This window comes from Anser brachyrhynchus (genome assembly GCF_964034855.1).
Source record: "Anser brachyrhynchus genome assembly, chromosome: 12".
Taxonomy (NCBI): Eukaryota; Metazoa; Chordata; class Aves; order Anseriformes; family Anatidae; genus Anser; species Anser brachyrhynchus.
Window position 1 is genome coordinate 2,613,336 of NC_137707.1, and position 21,304 is coordinate 2,634,639.

The following is a 21,304-nucleotide window of genomic DNA, read 5'->3' on the forward strand; positions in this document are numbered from 1 at the left end:
GATGCAGCATGCTCGCTAACTGCTGGCCGCTGCCGGACCCTGCTCCATCGGCTTCAGGTGCTGGGAATGGGGAAAGGGAGAGGCCCCTCCTGGTTCCTTGCTAAATATTTCACTCCTTTGTTCTGCTAAATGAAAGCTGTGATGCTAATTGGTCTTGTCTCCTCTGAATTCGTTACCGAGGCAGAATTAATTCCTGTAGGATGCTGGTTATAACTAACTTGGTAATAATCAGAATGACTGCTCCGGTTGGGGTCCTTAAACTCAGAGCATCCAGATTAGGCTTGCTCCTGCCGCTCCTGGGGGTACTTCCCTGCTCCGCAGAGGCTCTTTCTATCTACTTTTCCTGATTAAAAAATAATTAAAAAAAAAAAAAAACTTAAAAAAAAAAACCACAGGTTCACAAGGCATTATCAAAGTGAGCAAGGAATGTGTTGCTGCTCCATGCTCATCAGCTTACTGTGAGATTGTTTAGATTAAATGCTGTTGATGAAACTATATTTATCCCAAGTTCAGCTTGAAGAAAGCATTACGGCTTGGTGTTTATCTGCTGAAGCAGTTCCCCCAGGTAATGATATCCAGGGAGGCCTTGTAATAGAAATTTCAAGTAGATGTGTGACTTTCAATGGTGTTTTCAACAACGTTTGCATTGCTGTGGTCATTGCTAGGTGTCAGTACTGTAAATGCGCTGGTCTTCTCGCTGGGATAACCTTTTATTTTCTGGACAGCTCAGACTTCACAGAAGTTTGAAGGTACCTAGTATGGGACAAATAAGCAAAGACCTCATTGTGCTTTCATATCAGCCACAAGTCTTGGGCATTCTTCTGGAGAAGGAACGTAAATTGGCCGTAACGTGTGGCTCGGTTTAGATCTTTCTCAGTAAGAAGGGGCTTTATGCTTGCATAAAGGCTTTGGGATCACTGAAGTGTCCTTATTATATCTCTTCAGATGATGTTTTCTTAATCCATAACTGGTGTATTATGTAGAAACAGGCTAACCTCTTAATAAATGACACTGACGAGTTCATTCAGTGTCATTCATTCATTCAGTGTCTCTCATTGCTAATATGATAACGAAAGGTCGTTCCTACGTGACAGATCAGGGTAGTTAACTGCGGAGAATTGCTTCACCCTTTTCCACATTTGATTTTTTTCTAGAAACAGTAAAGATCATTCTTCAAAAAAGAAGCACTTGTTTCCTTATGTCTTCCCTCACTTCTAAGGAATACTCGGAGTGGATCTCGATGCTCTCAGATGGCAGCAGTTTTCCCCCTGGTATAGCTATAAATAGACAAGCTGAATGATGTGCGCCTGTCACTTAAGTTAAATTCAACTCTGACGCTTTTTAATTGTTTAATGTACTTGCATTTGAAGAACACGGCGTATAACCTGCCTCTTCACGGCCTTTCCCTCCCCGGGAGCAGAGCAGCTGTAAGTACAGACCTTACTTAGCATCTCGTCGCTGGGTGATTTGCACTCTGGCCCGTCAATATTTTGGTGCAGATTGGCTGTCTTAAGAGGAATAGTTAATGTGTCATGAAGCAGTGCAAGGTGTGCTCTTGCTGGCTGTTGAACAGACCAAAGTTCAAGCTGAGTGGTTTCTGTGTCATCCTCTTAGTGCCCGGTGATTCACAGCCGGCTAGGCCCCAGCCCAAAAGCCGAGGAACACTCCTGGACACTTCATTCCTTCAGCCTTCCTCTGGAGACGTTTCAGACAGATCCAGAATACCAGCTCTTCCTTTGCTTTAAGGACAGAACCATTTCAAGCTGTAGTACTTGGATTTGTTGAAAGGGCTTGTAGTAAAAAAAACATGAGACTGACCCAATGTGAGGTCCTGGGACACACAAATACCAGAACGATGCTGACCAACACCTGGGTTACTTTGCTCTGTTCTCCCCAGTTCCAGCTTGCTGTTCATCTTACAGACTGGGGCCAACAGTTTCTATATGTGCTTTGAAAATCTAACGTTTGATTCCACAGGTCCTCTTTGGGCCTGCAGCATTGTACTTAATGCATAATTTAAGCGTTGAGAGGTAGGAGGTAAGTGAAATAAAACGCATTTAGTTGATTAGGAAGCTTAGTCTTGCATGCTTGTTGCAGAAGACGATCAATGTATTTGCTGGTGAGAGGGAGAACGTATCTTATTTTTTTCCTACTCCATCACAGCCTAGACAAAAAGCTTTCCAAAAGATCAGATATGTGAAAGCAGGAAGCTTTCAGGAAAAAGCAGACAAAATGCCCGCTTAAGCTGATACTTGCAAGCAGTTTCTCAGCTCCCATTCAATGGATCAGTTGTATCACCTTGTTTTGTGTGCCTCGTTGCCAGAAATGTTTTGCAACTACCAAACAGACCGGCTCTTTCCCCTGCTTTCCCTTCACTTTTCCCTGTGTGTGTATGAGAGTAAATACTGATGGGTTTGTGGATTGGGTAAGGAAGCTTTGTGGGTTTTAGATCTGAGTTTTTGTGGAGTCGCTTGGGATTACTTTGTCTCATGAGCAACAGTAACTTGAGTAACTCTGCTTTCTGAGGCATTGCTTTATTTTAGAAAAACAACAGGAGATGGCATGTGAAACTCTTGGTGTTGCATTTTTGGTTACCACTTCTGTGTAAATAAGGATGTAGAACGTATTTTACTAGCTGTTGTTTTTAGATGGAACTTTTCAGCAAAATTCAGTTGTGGTGGTGGTGGGTTTTTTTTGTTGTTTTGTTTTTTGCTTCTTTCCATAAGAGAATTTCATCAATGAAAATAAATCTTCAGGTGCAGAAGCATCAGTTAGGAGTAGGTACTTGGCTGCCTATATAACACAAAATGTAGTTTTATTTATGATTCTTTCCTGTTTAATTTTGTAGCGTTTCTTTTTTCTCAAGGATCGTATTTTGAGAGCTGCCTGGGCTCAACCCTGTCTCTTGACAGTTAAATTTTACTGTCTGAATTCCAGAGAACAATACTTACCTTTACACCACATGAACTGAACCTACATGCAGTGATTTAATAAAGGGAAACAACTAGCTGTTTATGTACGGAATACAAATTACCTTCAGCGTGTAGTAAACTCTTCCTAGGAGTTTCAATGTCTTTAACCCAGTTACTCAGCCTGGAGTGCTGGGGTTAGTGCTGAAATACTGGGTATTAAAATGAGTCAGCTTTAAACCAACACCCTCTTGAATTGATTCTCTTGAATTTGTCTCCTTTCTGGGGTGGAACACACATTCTTAGTGTGGATTGAGAGAATCTCTCTAGTCCTTTTACCCACTAAGTGGCATTCTCCAGTTGAAAAAGGGCGGTACAGAGAACACCACCCCTACAACGGACTGCCAAGGTGACTTCAATGATGACATCTTCTCAGCTCTTGTCCACATCCACTGCTTGCTTCATGCTGTCCTTGACCTGCTAGGAGTGCCCGGCTAATCCTGCAGCGCCTGAATCCCTTTCCCCTTCGTGTAGCTGCTCCCTGGGGAGGAGAAGGGCCGAGATCGCCCTCGCAGAGGGAGAGGCCGGCAGGGACTGGAGTCCTGAACCCGAGGAACGTTCAGCTGATCAGATGACAATGCGCTAACCAGCAGCCAAATGGGTAAAAGTCTCAGGCTAGAACAGGAAAACAGAGTTAAATAAAATGTCTTCAGATGTCTTGGGTCTGTTTTACCTGGAACGTGTGGAACAAGGGAAAAGCACCATTTGGAAAGGTGGAAAGAAGACTTGGAAATCATGCCCATGCCGTGGAGGAGCTGCCATTAAGGTCCAAGCTGAGCTTTTATAAACTGGCTTTTAGCTTACCTCCATTTTGTTGTGTGTTTGCATACTCCAACTTTGTATATGGGTACACACTTAGAGTAAGAGCCTGAGAAATGGTGGGCTATACACCCCAGTTCTCCAGTCTCAAACTCTCTGAATGAGCTGGGGAGCGGAGGTTGAGATGTTGACATTTGTTTTCACCTCCTTGGGAACCAAGTAATCCAAATTACGGTGTGCTGCTGCTTGTTCTGGTTGCACTGACAATCGGTATCATACCTCAACAAGCAACGGTGTGGTCACGATTCTGGAAAGCTCCTCGAGACGTGGCTGGGAGGTGGTGGCAGAGAGAACTCGTGTCTTGCAGGCTGCGGTGGGGTAGCAACTGGAGGATGGCGATGCAGCATCTCCTCAGGTCCTGAGCTTCCAGATTTGTGACCACCGTGCAAGCCCTTGTGACTTGGGAAGCTCCTGTCTTATCTCCCTGGCTGTGTTAACAGCTATGCTGGCAGGACATGGCTGTGTGACACGACTCCTGCTGCATCATAACAAAACGTAAAGGATGTGGACTTAATCGCAGAGCGGTATTTGCTTTGGCCTCGGCAGTAGCATTTCGAATGCAAGCTTCAATAACTGATGCAATTCTGTGTGCAGTTGATAGCTACACGAAGAACATTTCTCATTTGTGTTTAAAGGAAAGTAGCAAAGTAAAACAATCTCCCCCCGAACGCCCCAGGAAATGATTGCAGAAAATCTCTGCTAGAGAATGAAGATGTTTCATTCTGTCGGCTGCCCTTTCAAAGCAGAGTTCAGCAGAAGACAAAGGCTCGTGTATTTCAAAATTAGTTTTCTAGTAACTGTGAATACGTGGGAAGGGTTGTGTGGGTATGTCCCCGTACTCTGTGCTCTTCTGAATGAGGCCACAGAAGTTGTACGTAGCCACAGCCTCGATGGGAGCCCCTTCTGCACCACCTGCAAACCTCCTTTGTCTTTTTTTTTTTTTTAATCCCTTTTGTGTTTCATTTGTCACCTCGTCCAAATCTGTTTTACCTGCCTGTTGTAGTTCCCCAGATAACTGTGGATATAGCTCCATCACAAAGTCTTCAGTGCCCCCTTCCTGGAGCAGGTCAGAAAGCCTAGCAGTGGGTGAGATGCGTCCCCACGCACACAAGTCCTTCTGTTGGCTCATTTTACAGGGAAGTGCTGGAAGAAAGGAGCAGACAGAAAGGAAGGTATGCCTCCCACAGATCCCCTACCATGACGATACGCACCCTTCCAAGCTGCCCTGGTGGTTCCTGCCCCATGCACAATGCCTGATCTGGGGGTGAACCTGTGCTACTCGTGAATGAGTTCCCAGTGGTTAGATCCAGACCAGAAGCTTAGATTTAAGGTGGTGCAAAAGTGCTTGCCCTGGCTGTCTCCTGAAATAGAAACATCGACTGTTTTTTTATACCTCAGATGGGGAAGCTTGAGCCTCGCTGAATTCAGCATCCTGAAAATACACCAGTCTTGTGGGTCCTGAAGTCTCTACAGGTTTTCTGGTCGTGGAGTCGTTTATAGTGACATTGGGTAGAGTCAGCTCTTTGCACAGTTTCCCATGGTTTTGAAATGAATACGGTAAAAATGTTTCCTTTTTTCCATTTTTAGACAATTTGTTAGACAGCGAATTTAAAATCCACTCGCTCCTGCTGGGTAGATGGCAGCTTTTTCTTCCTGAGTTTTGTGTGATTGATCGTTCTGAATAAAGTTAAGCTGCACGGTAAGTTTAGGAAGGCTATTTAATAAAATCAACCACCAGTTAAATAATAAAAAAAAATTCAAGAGCCCACATAACAAAAACATCCGATAACAAAGTAAGCAAAAACTTGATTATAAGACTAATTATACATTTCATATCGTTAGCTAGTTGGGGCATTTTTGCAGATCATTGGAAACAGTCTGGACCTAGCAGGACATTGCAGCTGCACGATGAACTACATTTCATGCTCTGGAACAGACCTCGTCTTACGAGATTCAGTGCGGGGTCACTGCAGGAACGTGTACCTAATGCTTCACCTTGCTAATTGCAATCATTTCCAGAGGATAAACTCGCCACAGCAGATTGTGTTAACTGGGTAAGCTCGGGCAGAACTTTAGCATGAAGAGGTCACGTAACTGTCAGCACAATAAAATCTACGAGTTGAGTTAAAGTTTGTTATTAACCCACAGAGTAAGCCAGAAATAGCTCCATTTTGTGTTGGTAGGTAATCCTGCGTTGCTTGAATTACTGTAGAGGAGTCATGAATAGATAAAAGAGATGATGTTTAGAAACTGTAGGAAATACAAATAATAATAAAATTTCAATAAAGCGACACTGGATTTACTGTAACTGGCAAATGCTGAGTAACACTTGCCACCTTCCTGGCTTTCTTTGTCCTACTCCAAAGCATACGTTGCTGCGGTTGATGCTAGTCTTTTGACCATTCAGTTCCTCGCTCGTCCTTCAGCTGTTTCAGCAGCAGCACGGTGATACCCCACACAACATCCGCCCTACAATTTCTCTCTAATTATAATCCCGAAATAAATATGCCGATCAATATTTGCTGTATTTTAACTGTCATCACAATTACAGGTGTCCTGAATTCTCTTAAATCAGTATATTGAGGGAGATTTTTCTTAAAATTGCAGGAAAACCTTTGAACTGTGTGCGGGCTTAAATCTCCGTGCTGTCCAGGTAGCTCATCAATATCTGGCACGCAGCAGACGTGTTCCCGTGGTGCTGAGCGTGCAGCGTAGCAGCGCGGTAGTACTGTGAAAGCAGCTCAGAAATGCGAGAGGAATCCACTGAAAGCTTTAAGGGGAGCAAATCGCGACAAAAAGGATAAGGTAGAAGAGAAAGTAGTAAGTAGTAAATTGACATTATTCACAAGCATAGGGATTTGTGTTACTGTAATTGGGAGTTAAATGAAGAAGGAATGGCTGAGGATCATAAAGGGAGTGCTAAATTTGATATCAAATACCCACATAAACATCTGCACATCTATTTAAAATTTTGCACTTCTAAAAATTTTGACTGCAAATAAATAAAACTCTAAGAGGAGGTCGGTTAAACAGCCAAGGGCTAGGTGGTAACATTTTTAAATGACGGGACACAACAAAAAGGTTTCAATGGACAAGGTAAAGCCTTGTGATTATTTCATGGGGCGGAAAATTGAGCCCCAGGTTGGAGATGGAGCGCCTTGGCCTTGGGCATAGGCTGCTTATGTTATCAGGGAAGAGAAAGATATATGCGATAAACGTACCTCTGAGTCATACAGGTGACATAATGCATAAATAGTCTTGAAAACAAGTAAAAACGTTGTCGATTGTAGTTCCCCAGAAAGAAAATGTCAGGCTGTGGATTTTGCTCGTTTGAACTGCTGTGTGGAAATGCAACGCGCACAGCGTGTGTCCCTCCCGGCACCTGTTGTTGGCAGCTAACGTTCCCGTGACTGGTTTCATATAATTGCTTTTGAATTGTTAAGCCAATGCAATTGAGATTTTATGAAAAAAAAAAAAATCTGTGTATCCCCACGGGTGCAGGCACAAGACAGGAGAAATTACAAGAGAAACAGAAAGGCAGTAAAATAATCTTGATAATGCTTAGCACAGTGAGATCTTTGATGCGTGTGGGAAATGAGAGGCTGCAAGGAGGTGGCATTTCAACGATCTGATGCCTAGGGCTGTGTCTGTAAAGGCTGTACACACGTGGAGATGGAGGTGGAGATGGAGGCAGCGGGGTCTGGGCTGTGCAGCCCTTCCCTCCGTAAGATCCTGGTTTTGCTTTCGACTTACACAAATAGCAATAATTAAGGCTGAAGTTTCCCGTCAACCTGCACTCAAGGAGGAGTCGTGATGTCAACGGAGCAATAAAAAAGCACTAAACTCCTTGTAAAACCAGCCCCTGAAAACACGGTTTCCCTTAGAAGGATGCTCTTCGCTACGTGATGTTGCTCAGATAAACCCATCCCCTTTTGTCATGTCTGTTGTCGTGCCAGCGAGTGCTGTCATATGGCCAGGAGGAAACGAAGAGCTTTGCACTCGGTCTATTGTTTGGGTGGTGGTTGAAATTAAGCCTTTCTAAAGCTAGAATGGAAAGCAGGTCCAATGGGTATCACCTTCCCCATCTGCCCTCAAGTGTGCACCTGAAGCACTGCCGCCAGCCGTCAAACGCGCTCCGGGCGACTTCTGGCTCTAGCTACGAATAATCACACCTGCATGCAGCTAAAAACATCCTCCTCATTCTTCTTATCTCTTTGCTTTTTCATAGTGAGCGTTGAAAAAGTGGAGCTAAAGGGACTGGCACACAAGAAGAATGAGAGAAATGTTGAATATTCCTTTGAGGTAAGTTCTGGTGATTTTTTGTTTTGTTTTGTTTTTTCTTCCTTTGAAAGAAGGGAGGATAACACTTAAAAAGGAGTTAAAGAAATTCTCAGACATTGTTAGATCCCAGAAATTGGTCCTCAAGGATAGGTGCTTAGTCCTTTTTTTTTTTAATCAGTGATTTGTAAGTAGTCATAAATTGCTGTTGATTAACGTATGTAGATGTTGCAGAGATTGACTGGTAAGTGGGACACAGGCAAAGAAATAAATCACTCTAACGCAGCCAGTTGTGGCAAATGTATATTTATGGGAAAAAATCATGCCACACTTGCAGAAAATGGTATCTCTGTCCTGGAATGCAGAAGCTAACAAGAATTTGAGTCTTAATCTGGACAAACAAGAGAAATTAGGTACTCAGGGCGGTTCTGTGTGTATGGGAAAAGAGGCAGAATGACCGTTTATCTCTGTGTTCAGCAGCGAGGGGAGTGTGACACTGTGGCATATGTTTCAGACGTTGCTGGTTTTAAAAGGGGTGTTGTAGAGTACAGAAAATAGCTATGGAAATTATTCAAGGCTTGAGGAAAATGCCATGCAGTGAGAGACTTAAAGAATTCCTCTGAAAGATGACTTGAGCATCATATAAGAGTGTTTTTAAAGGGAAGAAAATATTTTATGGTAAAGGAGTCGTTAATATGGCAGGAAAAAAAAAGCATAACAGGAACCGTTGTCTGAAAATTGAAGCCAGACAAATTCAGACTGGAAATGAGAATAGTTCTGCTGGAATGAGAGTGGTTAGCCACAGGCTGCTAGGAGAAGTGGCTTTCCCCCTTTTTGACGCAGCTTTTGGGGCTTCAGTCATTGCTCACGGTTTCTGTGGGCCTATGATTTCATTCAGTGAAACCCTGTGTTAATAGCGGAGAGCTGTCAAGAAAGAATGACAAAATGCTTTTGTCCCATCCAGTCTGAAGAACGTATTCCAAAATTCAGAATGCAAAGCCCAGAAAATGTCTTTGGCTTACTTAATGAGGCATCAAAGCCAAACAGTTGGTGAGAAAGGGAAAACCTGAAAGAAAAAGGACAGTAGAATTTCAATTATCTACAACTTGCACTAAAAAGAAAAGTTTCTTTCAAACTGAGACCCAAGACAGAGCACCCACTTGGCATCTTCTTGTGATGTTGACAGCATTAACCTCTGCTTGTCTCAATTCGGGGATAATGACTGTGACTGCTCCAAATGTCATCAATATTAGAAAGGGGTTTTGATTTTTTTTTAACATCCTTATGAACGATACCGTCGTCTGGACTCCAGTTGCGTATCCATATTTTGTGGAACATTTTTTCCTATTATAAATTCTTCTATAAATACCAGAAATGACTTTTATCGGTGACAACATTTCACTTGACGGCTTGTAACTAAAAGAACCGTCCATAGTTTAGCTGAGCTAATAAATTGCTGTTTGCTTGGTTAGAAACCTAACTGCTAAATGTTTTGTTGAGGAGCTTGGGACTAGAAGGTCAATAGATAGAGCAGTTTTCAGCCGTGCTTGGCATTGCTGTTGTTCCCTGGATTTACAGCTCACGTTATTGTTTCGTAAGTATTGAAAATTATAACAAGTTAGCAAAACGTCAGTTGTAACAAATGTCAGGTTTTTACAAAACTAGAAGGAAAGAGAAGTATCTCCTGTATTTTCTGAAGCTTCTCACGAATCTTAAAAAGGTATTAAATCAGCGCAAACCTCAAAAAAATGAGGAGAAAAGGCTTTGTAAAACCAGAAACTGCTCAAGTTTTCTTTTCTTCTTTTCTTTTTTCTTACTTTTGTGTAACAGCTCTGCAGAGAGGAAATTCCTCCATTATGTAATCTATTTTGAAATCCTCTCACCAGTCTTTTTGGCTGCATTCTGGAGGCTGGAAAAACTGTGTGTATGTTTTCAGTTGTCATTGAGACTAGCGTCATGTGAGAAGATGGCTTCCTGCTTCTCAAACACACAAACCCAGCTTCTTCCCATATGTAGCTGCTGAAGACTCGTGTACCCGCCAAACCCTTTGAATTGGGGATCTTACGGCTGGGGGGACTTGCTAGTTTGCTAGCAATGGTAGCCGCTTGCATCCGACCGTCTTCGTGCCAAGAAGCCCTGACTTTTGGCTCGGTTCAGTCACCCACCACCCAATAAATACCTCTGCGTGGAAGAATGCAATGACTTAACGCAGGGAGCCTCCAGGAAGAGATAGCGAACTGCTTCCTTTTGCTAGGGCATACACAAGATGGTGGCGTCTGAAAAGCATCGATGGGACGCTAACTGCAGGTTTCGTGCTGAAGGTTTTGCTTTTCGGCAGCAGGATGGTTTGCTGCCACCTTCAAATCTGCACAGCATAAGGAGTGGGTTAGCTCTAGGTAGGCACCGCTGCGATGAGTTGCTCGTGTTGCCCATCGGCTCGCACATAGCAGCTGTTTTCTGTAACCGTCACAAGGAAAAAAAGTGCCATTAGTGAGTAGTCTGTTTTAATGCTGGATGTCTGCAGCGTGCCGGGGCTGTGTAAACTCTGAAGTGCTTTTTTAAGAATTCAGAGTAGTTGTTAAGTGTAATAACAGCGCGCGTTGGGCAGCGAGGGAGGACTGAGTAATAGTTACTTGTGCACAGAAAGTTTTTCCTCGCTGATGTCACAGCAACAAGGATGTTTCTTGCAGCCTGTGGCAGTCATCTGATGCCTGTTAGGGATCTTCTGAAAGCAGACTTAAATCCCTGACTACTAGTTACTAAACTGGAGGCTTTTTACTCCTTCAGGTCCTGTGGTCTGATTCTTCAGTGACGTTGGTAACCAAGTCATCCACTGAAGTGACTGAATTTATTTCAAAGGTAAAGGCGATATGAGGGATGCTTTGAAACGAAGCGATATTTTGTCTCAATATGTAATTTCATTCAGAGCCATTTTTGAAAATGTACTGAAATAACACAGATAAGTTGAATGCCATAAAACGTTTGACTTTTAAATTGCTGTGCCTTGCATCTCATCCGAGTAATGAGTCTTCTTTTCACTTACTGTTTTTAATATCCTCCACCTTTAGCTGTCTCAGCTATATCCAGATGAAAACTTGGAGAAATTCATTCCTTGCCTAGCTGGTCCAGATTCATTTTACCTAGAACGGAACCACATGGACCTGGAATCGGACCTTAGGTATGCTGCTTTGTTTGGGTTTTATCTTGATGCGTGGCTTTTTCACCAAATGGAAGAAAGAAACAAAAAATAGATATATTACATTTATATTCTGAATTACTCTGAAGAAATTAGGGCCTGATCTTAAGCATTATTTCTTGATGTTTTACCAGTGTTTGAGATTGTTGTTGTATTTGTTTTCCTTCAATCTCAAAAAGGTAGATACGCTTTTATAAAATGCCTTGTGTATATTTGTAATGGCCATTAAATTGTTGGAAGTCATTAACAGAAATTTCCAAAGCCCTACATGGTACCTCGGTACATTACCATAAATCACCTGGCTATTATCTAATCTAAAACCATTTTAAAAATCGCCATCTGTGGCAGTTCACATCAGTTCTCTCTTTTTTAAATCCTGAAATAGTTTTGCTAGGAGAATTCAAAGGAGTGAAAGTATTTGCAGCTACAACTGTCCTTACCTCTAATAAGTATTAAACGACATATTAAAATACTAATTAACTTTTGATAGAGCTTCTGCTAAACACCTATTTTCCTACATCCAGACAGACTTTTGTCCACCACGGGTAGAGCCCCAGTGGCTATTTTGCTCTAGTGAGAGCCAGCAGGTGCATGCCTAGATTATTTTTCATGGCAAACAGCGTTAACATTTCAAACAATCCCCTCCGCGCCTCGAGAATCACAGCCTACCGAGGAGAATTTGGTAGGGTAAGAGGAAAAGCATGTTGCTGCTGCTGCTGTTTAGCTAGCAACAGTCTCTACAAATCTAGGTTAATAGAGCAGCAATCTGCGTTTACACAGCAACGGCTGTCTGTGGAGCAGAAAAAGAAGCTGTTTTGCTCAGCGCTGCATATTTGAAAGATTCAGGAAAGGAACTGGGATTTTTCAAGGTGGAAAGCACATTCACATGTCTCTCGTTGAATTCATTTTTTACTCAAAGACTTTAAAAACGAGAAATCCAAAGTACAGTCAAAATGATCTCTATTTTGACACCTCTTTATACACTTGCAAATCTATCAAAGACTTGGAAAAAGACAATCGAGCTTGCATAACAATAAGAAATCTAGTCACGTTGATAGAAGACACTTCATACTTTACAAAGTTTTGGGAAACTGCCTTTTTTTTTCTCCCCAGAAGAAGCATAGCAATCCCAGGGAAAATGTGACATAAGTTTTAGAGCCTTTTTCCTCTGCACTGCCAGAATCTACATCTGCTGTTTATTTCGAGGAGGAGAAAATTAAATAACCGTAGATACATCTATATTTTCTGGTCTTTGGTTTCAGGTTTTTGAAAGGAAATTTTCAAGTTTGTACTTAGAAACTTGTGTTGAGTGTTCCAGTCGGATGTAATTCTAATTTAAGCATATTTGAGTGAAACATTAAACAGAGGGAAAGAAACACAAAATGGTGACATGAGTGTAAGAAATTTTAAGGATAAGGATATATGTGCGCTTCAAGGCTGTTTTGAGACAGAATTTCATGTTAATTTGAAAGGGCTTTTATGTTTATTAACATCGATTTTAAAATGTCATTTGCATTTCGTATGATTAAATAGACAGCTGTGAATCAATTATAACAAGAGGGGGGTTTTATTTGTTTTTGATGAACGTGCAGGTATTTGGCACCATTACCTTCCCATGTGGTGAAAAACGACCACGTTAGAAAGTTTTTCAGCACTTCATCTCCTTCACAGCAACTTCAGAGTTCAAGTAAGTTTAAATGAAGCTTTAAGATTATTATTTTTTTTTTCAACTGATACGCATTTCATAACTTGGTATTATTTTTAACTTCGATTCCTTGTTTTTAGATCCTGGCAACCCCTCCCTTTATAAAGTAGGAACTACGCTGGGAACATCTGGAAGGTGAAATATTTATTCTGATTATGTTTATTGTGTTTAGTTGTAAAACCCTGTTCTATTGGTAATTATCTGTCTTCCCTTGGAGATTTATTTGAGCTTTTATAGTCAGCTGTAGAAGATTGTCAGAAATTCTATCCTTAGCGTGTGGTCAGCCCAAAAGAGATAAATGATGCAAATTTGGTTGTGAGGTACTAGTATTCCTAGTGTTGTCATTGGTTCATTTTTTTAAAAGCTTAAGGAAACGCGTCCTGTAATAATAACTACAGAAGCTCTGTATGGTTATTTAGGTGAAGAGAAGTTTTACAGCGATCACGACGACACCCAAACTTACTTAACAGTTTGCAAGTCAAAATGTAACATGATCTCGTTATTGGAAGATAGAATTTAAGTTCAGCTTCAAAAATGAAGTATATAAAATGCAATTACCATTGGAACAAACTTTCTAGGGTTGTGACAGACTCTCGTCATTGCCAGTTTTGAAATCAGCAGTGGCCATCTCATCTTAAGAAACGTGTGTGTTCAAAGACAAATGTAGAGAAGCCTTTTGACCGGCATTACCTGGGAGATTAGATCAGATGATTGCAGTGCTCCTGCTGGCGGTTCAATCTACGAACGCGTTCTAAGCAGTGTTTCTCAGAACGTTTTAAACTAATAATTGGCATCAACACTTCAATGTTGAGCTGCAACGATGGATGTCTTTTCTGTGATCTGCTGCTTACTACGTAAGTCATAATGGCCTCAATCATGTATTTAAAAGGAGTGATGATTGCTGAATTGTAGGCACAGATCTGGTCATCCCTAGCATGAATATTTGTGGACAAAGGGAGAGTAGAGCATCTCTGAAAGGCTTTTTTCTGTCTACAGCACATTTAAATGTTTCCTTGTATAGCAGTTTTTCTTCAGAGGGAGAAAGGAGAGTGACCTCTTCCAAGTCAGCTTTGGGAAAAGAGGGAAAGAAATATTCTAGCCTTTTGTTAGGAAACTCAGAACCCTAATCATTCTTTTAAGAGGCAATTTTCTTTTTCTCCAACAAAAAACAGAACACATCAAGGAGCCAGCATTGTGGGTTATTTAGCCACATCCACATGTAGAAAAAAAACAATTCCATATATTAGATTTGGGCTTCTTTCTAATAATGCAAAGCTGAACCATGGCCATTCTCTCTAGACCTTTTTTTTTCAATCACAGAGAGGTGGCAGAACACGTACTATTTAGGATTATGGAAGGAAACATCTGCTTAAGTTGAACGTACAGCTTTTAATGTTTGCGATAGACTGCACTGCTTTTAATCTGCTACCGAACAGCATAGTTACAAATCTTTAACTTGGATCAAACAGTGCAGGTTTTACCAGAACTCTTGCAAGTGGTAGATTTATATTGCCAAAGTAGCTGAACAAAGATTCAATGTGCTAAATCAAATTCTGTTTCTGTTTCGCAGACCTGTATGCGGAGTGGCTGGCATTCAGTCTTCTCAGAATCATGTCCAGCACCCAGCTGCTGCCCCCGTTGCACTACCCCACTGTTCCCATTCAGGAGGTACTGGCTCATCACTGGCCTATCGCAACCAGATGGACTCCTCTTCACCCATGTTAATGTCTTCCAGTCCACAGACCCCTCAGACACAGGAACAAAACGGGATCTTAGACTGGCTCAGGAAACTGCGGTTGCACAAATACTATCCTGTCTTCAAACAGCTCACGATGGAAAAGGTAGGGCTGTGTGTTGGGTAAGAAAAGGGAATCAGCTTTTAACTTACATTCTGTAGTGTGCAAAGAGAGGCAGCAAACATCTGCGTTTAGAACTGCACCAGTTACCAGCAAATGCTGTGAAGGTTTGCACTCTCTCGAAGCAGTCATATTGTGATGAAATCCTTCCTCCTATTTTTGATCGGCATGGTGCCCGGGGCCTGGGATGTTAGACAGCTGCTGTATTTCAGAATTCTTTATTGAATGCTTGAAGATCCAATTGCATGCTGACTTAGGGGCTCTGCTTTGGCTCCCTGTTCATCCCTTTGATGTGCAGTAACAAAAATCTGTTGTCTTTTTGTTGTTGTTTCTGCTTCTTCACTAGTTTTTCTCCCCAGAATATTTGGTTATCGTTCTTTTTAAAATAAATTCAAAGAGTCTTCTGACACGAACATTAGCGTGGGCATGTACCTGCAAGTGAATTTGTTTTCGGCAAAAATCTTTTGGAAAAACAAACGTTTATTTATTTGCGTAGTAAGACTCCTGAAAGATCCTAATGTCTGCTGGATTTTAACTGAACAGTTATGAGTACTGTTACAGTATTTATCCAGCTCCATCTGTAAGGGCTGTTTAAGATTCATGTCCTCTTACTGTATTTTAGCCTTGAACGCCCTCCGGTGGACAAAGTGCTTAGGTTGAGTCAGGTCTAAATTGGGAGAGCTTTGTGAAGGTTATAGTATGGTGTGCGTATTTAACTGTAATCTGTTACCAGAGTTTTCTGGTTTAATGTTCTTCATTATGTGAGGGGATATATACCGTGCTTTTTTCTTCGGTCAAGTAGGAAAACTGTGGATATTTTAGTGTGCTGGCATTTTCCCATTTTAAAAAAAGCATATATAATTATGCATGCTTTGCTGGCTTTTATTTTTATTTATATCATAGATGTATATATTTATTTATTCTATATATTTTATTATAAAGTTAAGTTCAGAGTGTATTTTCAAATAAACCAACGAGATGACTGCATATTGATTTCTGTTTTAAATGGCATAACTAGCGAAACTGGAGTGATTTTTAAGAGAACTAGATCGTTAAACTCATATGTAGCATAAAGTTCTATTTTCATATGTATGCAGATTACTTTGTCTTTATTGTGAATAGTTAATATAAGCACATACCTAATTAAATTTAACCTACAGATGTTCCTTCTTTCATTTATGTCCCCCACACTTATTCTACACTGATTCTATAATTTAAAACTGGAGATGAGTTTCTTTGAATTAAGATATGTTAAAAATGGCTTTAAAGTTGCTTTTCAGAATTGATCTTTACTGAAAATTGTAAATGAGAATATTTCAGGCTATAAAACTAAACATATATTTTTTCTTTACAAGTTTCTGAGTCTTACTGAGGAAGATCTGAATAAGTTTGAATCGCTCACTATGGGAGCAAAGAAGAAGCTCAAGACCCAGCTAGAGTTGGAAAAGTAAGTGGGGGAAAAAATGTTTTATTAAGGTCATAAGTTATCTAACACAAGGTTTACAATGGCCTTTTCTTCCAGGCCATAAATCTATCAGGATTCCCACCTGTAAATATGGATAATGCTTAACTGTCGCCCTTAATCTACAGTTACTGACAGTTGCTTGAAAAGCTCTTGAAGCAGAGGTTTACTAGACCATATTTTATACTCACTGTTCTAATGTTGCCTGTTCAGGGTTGTATAAGGATAACCAAACGTAAAGAATTTGTAAATTCCATTTTTAAAGGACGTGGCAACCCAACTGTAACATATATGCGTGGCGACAGCTCTTCTAAGGAGGGAAACATTTTTGAAATAATTTACAAAAGATGCATGCAGTTACATAGGACTTTTAAAATCTTCTCTAACAGATATTGTAGAGCAGATGTACAAGCTACATTTTATATTTAGTCAAGTTCCATTTCAACCATGCCTTAGAAAGTCTTATGAGCTCACAGCAAAATCATGTCAGTGGAAGGTGGAGGACCGTATATAGCCTAAGCTGAACTTAGAATCACCAAACAGCCAGACACCCTTCTCACCTTCAGGAAAATCGGTATTTCAGCTCTGTTTCTTTCCCTTCCCCTCTGTTTCTCTGCTCAGTTGTTTGCTTTCTCTGCCATTTCTTCCCTGCGAGTAATTATCAAGTCTTTGTGCCCGTGGAACTCTCTCATGTTTTGTCAGATTAAATGATTTGTGCATAAATATTTCTTAGTAACAGTACTGCAGCCGTGATGGTATACACAAAGCCATGCCTGTGGGAGGGAGACACAGTATTTTTTATTGGCCTGCTGATATTTGAGAAAAAGACAGGCAAACTTACTGGGAACATAAACCTTTCTTCAGTACTTTTTGATTTTGTGTTTAATAAATAGCTGATATAATGAAGCGTCCTTACAGGGTGGGAGGGAATCAGGAAGGCAAGTCTCCAGGCTGTCGACTTCGCAAGTTCAGGTGGCGTTGCCAGATGACACGTACGCAGAAAATCAGGATGCCCAGCAGGATTTTTTCTTGCTAAGACCTGACAATTTTTTGGCTCGCAGTCAGCTGGGATGGAGCACAGCTACTTCAAGAGCTTTCTTGGTGTCCTGCGGTGACCCGCGCCAGCTGTGGCAGCTGCAGGCGCTCAGGACTCTGCTGCCTGCCGGAGCTGGGCTGCACGTTGCCAGATGAATGCCTGGAGGATTCGGGCTTCTAACACGGTTCTGGGACAAAGGCAGGGCTGTTGCAGTTTTATGAGCACAGCAGTTGTTTTGTCTCGTGAAGGTGATATAAAGAAGGGCAGCGCTCTGTGAAATACTAATAGCGACTTGGGGAAACTGATGCAAGAAATTGTCCGTGTTTTTGATATCTCCGCGTAGAGGTAAATGTTTGTTCTGAAGCTGCTGCAGTTACTTAAAAAGCAATTAAGAATCCAAATCCATGCCCATTTATCAAAGCTCCCACACAGCATTTTTCACCAGTCTTAGATTTTCCAGTGCTTGCAACATTAGAAGTTAGAATCACATTTGGTTTGACGTGCCTGGCTATGTTTGGGACGTGCCTACATAACGTGTGATAGAATGTAGTCACCATTTTGTGACGTTTTGCCTTAAACAAAGGAAAGCATTAGTATTACAATCAGATGACAGAAAGGACAAAGTGACTGCTGGCAAGCAGCTAAGTTCAGGATTGATATAATTGCCAAATGTTTCCACGTGAAATGAGCATAACTTCCTAAGATTATTTAATGGACTTTGCCTGCTTCGGTTTCATTCAGAAGTTGATTGATCTGTTTTTTTTGTGTCTTCATACGTTTCTCCATCGCCCTATAGAGAAAAATCGGAGAAGCGGTGCCTAAACCCCGCAACACCTTCTTCAGTTACCAGCAGCGGTGTGGCGAGGGTTCCCCCTACAACGCACGTAGGGCCTATCCAGAGTATTCGTGGCAACCATGCTGCAGGTAAGAAAGGAGCAGAGCACAGTGCCGTGCTCGCAGGGCTCAATGTGTCCTTGTACAAGAGCAAGCTCATCCTCTTCCTGCTTCTCCACCAACCTGTCGTAAGCTTTGTCTTCCAAAAGTCCATTGGCTTAACAGGGAGCAATCAAAAGGTGCAATTTCTGTGTATGTGGACTGCAAGAAAAATTATTTGTCCCTTCGTGGCTTCCATGTGAATGGCCAGCTGTGCTGGTCAGCGACTGTTAACGCCTCCAGACTCCTGCTTCATAGGCAGTGCCTGCCTCTGTAAATCTTGAGCACCTTTATATGTTAGCTGATGTTGCGAGACAATTTTAACCAGGTCGTGCCAAGCAGGTCTTACCGTTCTCGTTTGCATTCCCTGATCGCTCACGCCCGCTTTATCCGCAGAGCTGCGGGTGGACGTGGATCAGCCAGCCCACCCGCTGCCCCGGGAAGGCAGCTCGTCCGAGTACTCCAGCTCTTCTTCCAGCCCCATGGGGATCCAGACAAGGGAAGAGAGCTCAGACAGCGCCGAGGAGAACGAGAGACGTAAGCAGAAACAGCCAGGGAGGGTGCTTGTGTTGGCCAGCTTGTGGCCTAGCGAAGCAGTTGTATTTATAGACGCAATATTTTCTGTCCCTAGGTTTAGAGATTCACTTAGATGGTTCAGAAAAGGAGAAGCCCGTCATGTTACTGAATCATTTCACTTCGAGTTCGGCCAGACCCACTGCTCAGGTCTTACCCGTGCAAAATGATGCAGGCTCCAATCCGTCCGGTCACCATCCTCTGCAAATGCAAATGATGTCAGCGGCCTCTTCTCATATCACCCCCATTCGGATGCTGAATTCAGTGCATAAATCAGAGCGTGGCAATGCAGACATGAAGCTGCTTTCATCGTCTATGCATTCGCTTTTATCTTTAGAAGAAAGGAATAAAGTCTCTCCTGGACCGAGAGGCAGCATAAAAATGGAAAAGAGCTTTGGGAATACAGTAGTGGATGTAATGGCTGCGTCTTCTCCCCATCAGCCCTTGCAAGTGCTTTCCGGGGCTGCTGAGAACAGCTCGCCCACGTCTACCATTAACTTCGGTCCTCGAACCAAAGTCGTACACGCTTCGACTCTGGACAGAGTGATAAAAACAGCTCAGCAGCCAGGATTAATAGTAGAAACGAGTACTGCTGCCACGGTAACATCCAGCACAGTCTTCCACGTGGCTCGTCCACCCATCAAACTCCTGGTGTCTTCTTCTGTTCCTACCGATTCTGCCATTGCCGGACAGACTTCCTGCTCCAGTAATATGCAAATAACGGTGTCCCCTGCAATAATAAATCCCCGGACTGCTCTGTACACAGCCAACACCAAAGTTGCCTTTTCTGCAATGAGCAGCGTGCCAGTGGCGCCGATGCAAGGCAGCTTCTGCGCAAACAGCAACGCGGCCTCGTCCAGCAGCCACCCCTCCACGTCATTTGCGACCATGGCCAATTTGCCCAGCTGCCCTGCGCCCAGCTCCAGCCCCACGCTCTCGTCTGTTGCCGAGAACAACTTCTACAGCAGCAGCAGCAGCAGCAGCAGTAGCAGCAGCAGCAGCAGCAGCGGATCTGCAGGGAGCATCCCGGTACCAAACCAGAACCACCACCACCATCACCACCAGCAGCAGCAGCCGCAGCCGCCGGGGTGCATGGTGTGCAGCTCCTGCGGGTGCAGCGGGAACTGCGGTTCGAGCGGCATGACCGTCAGCTACGCTAACTATTTTCAGCACCCGTTTTCGGGCCCTTCCATGTTTACTTTCCCATTTCTGCCCTTCAACCCTTTGTGTAGTAACGGCTACATCAACACGCAGCAGTACAACAGCAGCACGACCTTCCCCGTGGTGCACACCGCGTACAACAGCGGGATAGCGCCGGACTCCGTGATGACCGGGCAGTCGACGTTTGCGGTACCGCCGATGCAGAACTTTATGGCAGGGACGGCAGGGGTCTATCAGGCACAGGGAATGATGGGGAACAGCAACGGTTCCAGTCACAAAAAAAATGGGAATCTCTCCTGTTACAACTGTGGGGCCAGCGGGCACAGAGCTCAGGACTGCAAACAGCCTCCCATGGACTTCAATCGACAAGGTAACAGCGGGCGGAGGGGTGGCACCGGGACGCAGCTCCCACGTCGAGCACGGGGTCTTGCTAAGGGAAAGGGAACCACCGCCTCCCCAAGGCATGAGGAAGCGTGGTGGCGGTGCCGTATCCCCCTTCAGTTTGCACCTGCTTGCATAAAAAAGCCTTGTTGAGCTGCATTCGGAGCGGTGGAGCACACACCGAGAGAAGGAAGGTGTTTGTGTTGACAGGTGGCAGCAGAATTGTTGGTGCTGCTTGCACCTTGCAATCCGGGTCATTTTGCTTAGAATTTCAGCTTCCCCGGCAAGTTTACAAACTGAACATCTCTGTTCCCTCGTTCTCTTTTTCCCAAAGCAGTTACATAAACGAGGGATTACTGTCCGGGTCCTTAGGAAAGGTCCCCTGTAGGAGTTTGCAGCTCTATTTATTTTGTATGGCCTGTTGCTTCCGTGGTTCTCCTGCAGAGGTTTGAAATCCTTAATTCTGGGCGGGAGACAACTGAGAGAGAAATGTTAATTCACCGAGAGCACTTTGCAGCCCCGTTTTTCTTTGTTCTTTTGGTTGGCTCGTTGTTTTGAAAGCATTTTCATGTGATACAAACTTAAACGTTAAATATGAACTTCGACTGGAGCAAACAGCACCGAAGTGCTGTATTTTACACTGTATCTTGTCCATAGCAAACATCTGCATTAGTTTTTATACAGTGCAGGCGAGACCTCAAATATTTGATCATTATAAATTAACAAGTGACTGATTTCGAGGCAGCAATTACCAGCAGTGCGAAAATGTAAATAATGCATGGAGTTTCTGTGTCTAATATTTTGATAATGGCTGATGGGAAGGAAGTGACACTGACTCAGGCAATCCGAGCTGAGAGAACTTCGGAGCCGTAGTCTGCTGTCTTTTAAAGCTGCATTTCATTGAATTGACCAGATTTAAACTATTTTTGCCATCC

The 21,304-nt window shown here is 42.8% G+C and overlaps 1 protein-coding gene across 1 annotated transcript in view; it reads left to right on the forward strand.

Moving 5' to 3' along the window:
• The window catches only part of ZCCHC14 (zinc finger CCHC-type containing 14), a 54,059-nt gene that overhangs the window by 26,333 nt on the left and 6,422 nt on the right, over positions 1 to 21,304 (forward strand). Inside the window, exons 3-12 of the mRNA XM_080552193.1 lie at positions 8,017 to 8,090; positions 10,854 to 10,925; positions 11,135 to 11,244; positions 12,855 to 12,949; positions 13,048 to 13,102; positions 14,538 to 14,808; positions 16,179 to 16,270; positions 18,118 to 18,245; positions 18,651 to 18,791; positions 18,886 to 20,358. Coding sequence (XP_080408319.1) covers positions 8,017 to 8,090; positions 10,854 to 10,925; positions 11,135 to 11,244; positions 12,855 to 12,949; positions 13,048 to 13,102; positions 14,538 to 14,808; positions 16,179 to 16,270; positions 18,118 to 18,245; positions 18,651 to 18,791; positions 18,886 to 20,358 — 2,511 coding nt within the window. The remainder of the gene's footprint in view (positions 1 to 8,016; positions 8,091 to 10,853; positions 10,926 to 11,134; positions 11,245 to 12,854; positions 12,950 to 13,047; positions 13,103 to 14,537; positions 14,809 to 16,178; positions 16,271 to 18,117; positions 18,246 to 18,650; positions 18,792 to 18,885; positions 20,359 to 21,304) is intronic.